The following is an 8,771-nucleotide window of genomic DNA, read 5'->3' as shown; positions in this document are numbered from 1 at the left end:
TATCACATCTTAGCTGCTAGGTTCTTTATTCCTGAAGGCTTCATCCTTTTACTCAAAAATCTGCTAAATCCTGCAGTGAGCAATCAAACACATTTGTGCAGTTCCGAATATCATTAGGTAAAAATCTCTGCACTTGGTCAAGTGTTGGACTCCCAAAGCTTCGGAAGACCCTGTAAGAGCTCCCGGTTGATTTTGGATCTTGACATCGTTATGTACAGCATTACAATGTGTCACTTTACACTAACCTAAATATTCTGCATAATGATGTCAGACAGACAAATAGCCAGATTTGGGCCTAACCTCATACAAAGGTTTACACATCTGAGCTTGTCTTGAGTCCCATAAATTTCACTCTGATTCAGGTAACTGAGTTCGTCATGTATCTGCACTTTAGATGGACAAAACCAATCTAATTTTAGTTCTAATTTTGAACAATTTTTGGTCTAAAGGTTTTTGTGAAGGACAATTCTTTAACCAGAAACTGCTTGACAGAGAGAGTTGTTGGTATCACAGTTCCTGAAGGCACTGCGGGTCCACTGAGCAACAGACGTGGCCATTCTAAAGGAAGGACAAACAGAAAGAATTGAAACAATTAGCACTTTGTACAAACTAAGTAAATTTAACAAGCTCAGCCATTTGCAAACACCCATCAGATTTGAACGTACAGATGTGTAAAATGCAAGACATGTACAGATTTTGATCGGATTCATGACATTTTTGTCATGTCCTTCCCTTGCTCAAGGGAACGGGCTATTATGATTCCTCTAATTGCTTGGTTTGCTGTGGTCTGTATCCCAGAGTGAACTCAAAGAAATTCAGATCAGTGGAAGAAATGCTCCTGACATAAAGGTATCAGGCATCTGCTTGAGTACACAAAGCTGTTGAACAAGACAGAGCGCTTGGGAGTTTTATTTAGATCAGGCAGAAGAGACTCTGGGTTTTATTTAGCCCTGAATGCTTCAACTTAATACATCCTGGCTGTAACACCAGCCCATGTTAATCCATAAAGGTTTTCTTGACAGTCCAGGTATTCTTTTGAGAATATTAGCAATTAAGGGAACAGACTGCCTATGGACATCATTAAAGTACTGGAAAAATTGTTTTCTGGATCTCTACTACTTTTCTGAAGTCTGATTCTTACAATGCAAACAAAAGGTGTCTATGATTTATAAATTACTCCAAATACAATCAGTTGACTCAACTGCCAGGACTGATTAAAAACCAAGGTCTGAATCATTCAAACATTTTATTTCACTCCTTCTGTTACAGAAGGTTAGACAATCCTACTGTCCACCTTCTTTACTCGTGATTTGAAATGGTTTTGTGGCTAAGTCAGCTTCTGAATTCTTAAAGGATTTGTGTAAACCTATTTTGCTATAGCTTGCTTAGAGAGGCTTAGACTGGAGCTTTGACCTTCCATGTGATGCTTTGCAAGAAAAGAGTGGGGTGACATAGGGCAAATGAGATGGAGAACTATACAAATTGGGCACAACATTAACCTGATCTGGAGGGAATGGGCTGCTTGTATGCAGAACTACAATATTAAAGTGCTGCCAATATGAGTAGATAGTGTATTTCAAAACAAAAACTGCTCTGTAAAGAGAACTGAGTAAGATTTGGCTTGCTGAGGGAAAAAGTGGTACATCTTCACTCTTATCCAGATTCATCACCTTAGCTGTATTAAATCTATGGGGGTTTGCAGAGTATCTGTTTTAATCTTATATAAGTTCACAATGCAGCAATGGATTTTATTAATCTATGTATGTGTTTACCCTGAATACAAACTAATTGACACTTAAGATTCAGTCTTGGCTTAAAAGAAAAGAGCAGATGGAAGCAGCACACAGGTGGCCATCAGCAGAACTGTTACTTGGCTTCTGCGTGGCCATTGATTAGCAGTACAACAATGAGAACACATTTCCTATTATCAAATCTCAAAAGTGCTTTATAGAAGAAGCACACATAACTATTTGTTTTACAGATGGGGAAACTGAATGTCATAAACATAAACGTCAGCCACTTGCCCAAGCAAAGAGTAACTTCTAGCATTGGAACTGGTGTATGCCACCAGCTATGGACCCCAAAAGCACGGGTTTCTGCATGTAAGCCTGTTTCAACACCCTCTGGGCAGCAGCTGGCTTTCTAACCATTAGCCACTCCATCGGTTACATCATTGTCTTCTAATCACCAATCCATTCTGACAATAACACAAATGCCTACGCTTACTTGGCACATACCACGCCCCTCATAAAAGGACAATGCCTCCACTGCAGCAACTGCTGTTGCATACAGTATTGCATCAGGCAAAGCGGAGGAAGAAGGTGGTGCTTGACAGTTTCTGCTACATGACCTGATACCCCCCATCTCTCCCAAAAGGAGGTGTTGAAGTTAGATTATTTTTTATAAGCACCTTTTCAGAATAGTTAATTGTACCATGTACTAGAGTTTGGGAAGTAACTTCCTTGGGAAGGACATAGGATAAAGATCAAAATCAACTTTGAATTTCAGTAATAAAGATCTCTGGATGAATCCTGCTCTCTCTCTCTCTCTCTCTCCTTGGCTACTGTGGAAACACTCTTTGTCATTCTTCAGTACTGGGTGATGGAAAATACAACTCATCATACAGGCTTATTTTGAATGGAAAAACTTGTTCTAACCTCCCTTTCTTTTGCATCTTTAAAAAGAGATGCCAGAATTCCCATAAGCCCATAGCCGTTACTTTTTATCTTCAGACAATTAATTCCTTTGATTATAAAAACTATTAAATGTTCTAAACATTATGTTGATTCTACAACTAATTTTAAAGCAAGCTATATAACCATGTAACTAGTCCTTTAATTCTCAAAACAATTATTCTTCTCAAAAAGCAATTCAATCAGTTCTGGTAACACTATAGCATCACACAGAACAAGTTTCTTGCGTGAAATCTACTTTTACACACCTATTCATTACTGCATTTGTTTCCAAGATAGCATGGAGCTATATAGTATGAACTGTGATCAAACTTGCAACACACTGCAGCACAGGCTGCTGTCCTGCTTCTGACCTGCTAGCACATTAACTAAGCTGAACACTTTTACTGTTATCTCCACTGCTTTAAAAGAAACGTAGACACCACCTATCCACTGACCAGACTCAGCACATTAATATTTAAAAACCACAGAACAAGCCAGGAAAGAAGATCTCAGCTTAATTTTTATGTTCTTTACCTTGCACTGGCAGAGTGTGCACTCTGTGCCATGCTTAATCCAAGAAGATCCAGTGAAGCGAACGACATTGGTTTCATCCAGACAGGTTTTAGTGATGTCATTGCGAACGGTGTCCGCTTGGCAGGGGTCAGTGACACAGCGCGGGCAGCACTCATTCTCGGGGAGGACGCTGAATTCACAATCCACCTCCGGGCACGGCAAGGGCCAGCAGTCAACTTCGCCTTGCTGTTTGCAAATATGACGAGAACAAGAGGAGATTATTAGCTCTTATCTTCTTTCATTACCTATTCCTCTGACTCAGCAATATGTTTCTTAGCTGGACAGTGTTATCCATCTGGTCCTATTCAGAAGTCAGTGCAGAGAACACTGATATTCACTGCTGTGTGAGATCCAGCAAGTTGGGTGCTTTTTCCGTCATGCTATTCAGGAAGTGTATTAAGTGTATTTAACTTATTTTAACACACTCTGCAACAAGCTGCAGATGAAAATTCTCCATAAGCATCCTGCAATACAGAATACGGATATGCCCTTGTGAAGTCCTTCTTCTGCAAGTGACAGAAGCCATAACAGGGCTGTACTGCAAAAATGCTTTGAAATCTCCAGTTTCACAGAGTTCTTATTTCTATTTGGACTGTTGGTTCACCATAGATAGCTGTCAAATTCAGCTCTGGATGGGCTAGAGTTTATCTTTGCCATGGCTACAAATGCATTGGCTGAAGTAAGGGTGTCAAGCTACCAGCAGCCCAACGCAGCAGGGAACACCAGCGTGTTTTCAGTGAGAGGACCTCCACCCACTAATCAAGCATTTAGGATGTTACAATCAGAATATCTGAACTTCCAAACTTAATCACACTTTCTGCATGATGGGTTCAGTACAGTCAGGGTATGAAAAGGTCAAAAGAGAGACTTGCATTGGGCCAGAATATTATAAGGGGAAGTTACTGTATCCCTGTACACAAATCTAAAGATGTCTAACTACTCACATCAGTTACTAGAAGCTCGGGTCAGCTTCCCTTCAACTCTGGAAAAGGGCCAAAGCTTCAGATCTATTGGTCAAACAAAAGACTTCACAGAAGTCATTAATACATATTTCTTTTGGAGCAGGTCCATCTCTGACCTCCAACTTATTCAGCTTATTTGAACACAGATTGAGTAGTATGGATTTAAGCAGGGCAAAGAGAATAGCATTTGGCCCTAGAAAAGAAGTTTATTCACAAAAAAATTTAGCTAAGGCTTTGAGAACGATGAGCAAAGCTCATCAGCAAAACCTGAAAAAAAATTTTAAGGGATTTGCCATAGCTGAAAATTTACTCCTCTTGTTGCAGAAAGTATTGTAAAGTTACTCTTTTACAAAATTCTCATCTAGGTCAATTTTCATCTTTTTCATCAGTTACTGATCTTGATATTTCAATTTGTTTTTTGTACTGATGGACAGTACAAGGAGTAGAAAATACGTTGTCACTCAAAAAAAATCCCTGACAACTGAAAGAATGCAGGCTTTAGTTATGGAAGTTGCATCTTGAAAGAAGAGACATCTATTGGGATCCCAAACTCTACATTGGTTTGGTTTGTTTTTAAGACATTTAATGAAGCACCTGGGAATCTATTTCACTGGATTTTAGCAGTGGTAACACTGAAAGCAGTGTATCTATAGAAATTGGTTTCTGGCTGTTATTCATGATACTCTGACAACGGAAAGATGCTAGATGGACTAGGCTTTACATTTGGAGACACCTGTGATAAAAGCTAGTTGTTTTTATCTTGGGATTTTTTCTGTCATGAGAACCTCCTGAGTGGCATTATGCAGAATAATTTTCTTTCTCAAACTCTGAAATACATGCTCAGGAAAAGATCACACACTTTACCAGATTTTTTTTTCAAACCTCATTTCACTGTTTTGAAAAATGCATCAAGTGTTGTTATTTTTTCTGTTACTGAATGAATAAACAAATTTTAGTCTATCGGCATCTTTGTAATTATCAACCATGATAATAAATACATATTTAGAATTTCCTTATACAGCTTCATTAGTCTTTGAATGAGTCAACACATGAGTGTTGCTGTGTGGGCGCCATACCCAAATGACCTCTGCTCTTTGCTAAAACAATCTTCACGATTAAACAATTTCTATTATGTCTATTGTGTCAAAACACATTTTTGTCTGGAACTTGTCAACACTGACAAATATCCATGAAAACCAGATTTTGATTAAACACATAGTCCAGAGGAAGATAAATGGATGCTAATGCATGAAGATTAACTATTCACAGATCAGAATAACTCATATACTTTTTCCCTCCTGTCTCTGCTGCTGAAATCAGGAGCCCTACCAAACAGCGACACTGCTGACAGTTCTGTATCCAGGAGTCACCACTGTTGTAGGAAAGCTCCCCGCTCTGATGTAAACATTGACTGCTGAGCCTCGGGTCACATTCAGGACAGCAAAATAGGTCAACGGTGGGATTTTCACAGTCACAGACCATTCGCCGGCACATCACATATCCACTCTGTTGTTGGAAGACAGGCATAGAGCAATGGCAGAAACGTGAACAACTCCAGCAGTACTTGCACCAAAATCTGATTTTTTGGCATGATTCTAAGCCACTAGCAGCTCACGAGTTTTTCCACTATGCGATACCTTTGTCAAAATACAATTCAAACAGAGGCAGAAACCACAATACACACTCAGTAACTACCAAAAAGTTCACCTGTTGTCTAATAGATATTCACCATACAATCAACCTTCAGACAGCTCTCACCTAAGTTGATGAAACCCAAGGGTGTCTTTCCCAAGAGTCAAATTTTAATGGATTGCACTAAGTTTATGTCATTTTCATACAGATGCTAGTTGAGTCTTGCTTTAAACTTCCAGACCAATCCCTCTCTTCTGTAATTATTCACATTAGGAAAATGATAGGTACTCTGAAATTAAATTCACACCCATGAACTCAGCTGCTGAAATGCTCAAGACTTTCTCAGCAGTGTATTGGGCCTTCATTCTCTATCAGCATTTACCTTGCGATCAAGCTTCCCACAGCAAACACTGAAGAAAGTTAAGCTGAATTACTCTGCAGATATAGAACGTACTTCTATTTATAGCCACCTGCTAGAGATGCTGGCATCAGTCACCAAGCCCAGCCTGTGTCTAGGCAGACAGTTTCTTTGCATGAAAATGCTGTTACTCCCATCCAAAAAACATAGGTGGCATCTCTACTAACAAAATACTACTGTCCTCCCAGTATCATATAATAAACCTCCCGTGGAAGTTCTGCTCATGCAGGTTGAAGAGAGAAGCTCTCCCCAAAACCCTATAAAATATTCCATTTTTCTGTAGCACCACACGCACACCTGAGAAGGAAGCTAAAAGAGGAATTTCACTTGAATCACAACGCACTTCCCTTCATCCCTACCACCATCTTGCAGAAGTAGCTACTTCAATTTCCACTGACCTGGCACGAGCAGACAGAGCATCTGTCATTCTCCAGCACCCAAATCTGACCGTTGTGCTTGATTTTGTCTTCATGGATACAGTCTCCTGTGCAGTTCTTGCCATGCGGACATCGACAGTCGTACCCACCATCCAAGTTAAAGCAAACAGTGTCATTGGCACAGCTATGCCTTCCAGTTCCACATTCATCAATGTCTGCAAAAACATGCCATGTAATGCTCTTAGACCACACTCAATTAACAAAAACGTTCTTGTGGCAGTAAATATAAATGATTCTTGGCCATTAAAGCCTTCAGCTGAAAACTGATTTGCACTTTAGCAGAATGGGGAGAAAGAAATTACAAGTTCACAAAAAATATTTTTCAAGTCACATCAGCTTTTAAAACATAATATTTTGAGTTTTCCTATACATCTTTCTAAGTGACTGCTATTGAGTTAAGGTAGTTAGAATGAAGAAATCACAGGAAACAGAAGAACAAAAATAATTCTCAGCTCCCTAAAGAGCACAGTTTGTGGCAACCATTCATGAGACATATTCAGTGAAACAAGAAAAGCTGCAGAATCATGTTTTTAAAACCTTTTGCTGGCTCTGTCTAGCACATATGAGTTCACCTGCTGGGAAGTTAACGTGAAAGGTGATGTCTGACCTGTAAGCTCATTTAAGCAAGCACACCGTGCTTTAAGTTGCATCTTTTATTAGGATGTGCAAACTAGAATATTTTAATTATTCAAGTTGCAGTGACACCTATAGCCTTTGTGTCTAGTACAGAAAATAAAAAAAAAGTCTCCAGTGAATAAAGGTAAATGACTTCAAAACAATCATAACTCAAAGAATTCAAGAGCATCTTTAAAGGCCTACTTCATCAAGGTACACACAATCATCTTGCAAGCGCAAGCTAGCAGCACACACTGCCTTCTACCTGAACAGTCTTTATTTACCCTTTTCAGTTGTCTATATGCAGAAAAGTTATCTGGGAAGAAAGCTTTCAAAGGGCATGAAGTAAACAGCTATACGTGATCAAACGTGGAAAACACTAGAAGAACAAAGACTAGATCTACGGTGATCATAAACATCGATACACGGAGTTCAGCTCTAAATATAATTTCACAACAGTCTGGCCCAAGCTCTTAATTAGAGTTCATTATAAAGTAGCTTTGTGATATTTAACTGCCCAACAGATCGGTACAAGACAAAATAAGCAATATGGTCATGCATGTGTCTTTCACCATCAGCGGAAAACTTAATAAAACACTCAGCTTTAGGTTCAGTAGTGGAAATGAAACCTCCAATTCACCTCAAGCACATTCAGTTTAAAGCAAAATAACTCAATTATCATTTCAATTCCAAGTGTGGCTGCGGTCAAAAAAAAAAGTAAACAGTTGCTAACATGAATATGAATTGGGATGAAAAACAGCAGGGAAATTATTAGAATTCCATCACACAAATAAGCAGCATTGTGGGTTTCCTTCAAATACTGCGTGCAATAGCAGTGGCACCATCTCAAAAAAAAAAAGTATTGCAAAATTACTAGGGCTTATGAGAAGGATGCGGAAGATGTCATTTGAGAAGAACTGAAAAGAAATTGATTGTTCATCTCTAAGAGACCATCAGCAAGAAGGGATATAACAAAAAAAATAATTAATACTCCAGAGAAGACATGTTGAGAGCTTCTGTTGTCCATATTGCCTAACACAGAAGACAGGGGACAGTGAATGAAACTGAAAGACTACAAATTTAAGTGTGATGAAAGGAAATAACTTTTCATACAATGCATAAACAAACTATGACACTCACTGCCACGGAATGTTAAGAAGGGAAAAATTTCATGGCCGAAAGTGTGTAAACCTTGCAAGAATATTCAACTTGCAATGATAACAGATTTTGGAGAAGAGATTGCATTTCATGCATTAGGGTCTATGGTGCCCTTATTTATATATCAGATAATCCAGAACAGACGAATCATCTCAGATCTCCACATCTTCTAACTCATTATCTTCTGAAGCATCTGGAGTCAACCATTGTTGCAACAGGGCAGAAGATAAGTGGGATGACAAACTTAATTCAGTGTGGCTGTTTGCATGGACCTGAACAGCTGAAATGTCACAGGCACATC

General features: G+C 39.0%; 1 protein-coding gene across 1 annotated transcript in view; it reads right to left on the bottom strand.

The window, feature by feature from the left end:
- Nucleotides 1-507: 507 nt before the first annotated feature.
- NELL2 (neural EGFL like 2) overlaps nt 508-8,771 on the bottom strand; it is a 150,122-nt gene continuing 141,858 nt past the window's right edge. Inside the window, exons 17-20 of the mRNA XM_086472416.1 lie at nt 6,659-6,852; nt 5,540-5,716; nt 3,210-3,434; nt 508-558 (exon numbers count right to left, since the gene is read on the bottom strand). Coding sequence (XP_086328542.1) covers nt 508-558; nt 3,210-3,434; nt 5,540-5,716; nt 6,659-6,852 — 647 coding nt within the window. The remainder of the gene's footprint in view (nt 559-3,209; nt 3,435-5,539; nt 5,717-6,658; nt 6,853-8,771) is intronic.

This window comes from Leptosomus discolor, chromosome 1 (genome assembly GCF_034619465.1).
Source record: "Leptosomus discolor isolate bLepDis1 chromosome 1, bLepDis1.hap2, whole genome shotgun sequence".
In the NCBI taxonomy this organism is placed as follows: Eukaryota; Metazoa; Chordata; class Aves; order Leptosomiformes; family Leptosomidae; genus Leptosomus; species Leptosomus discolor.
This window is presented reverse-complemented; position numbering and strand designations above follow the sequence as displayed.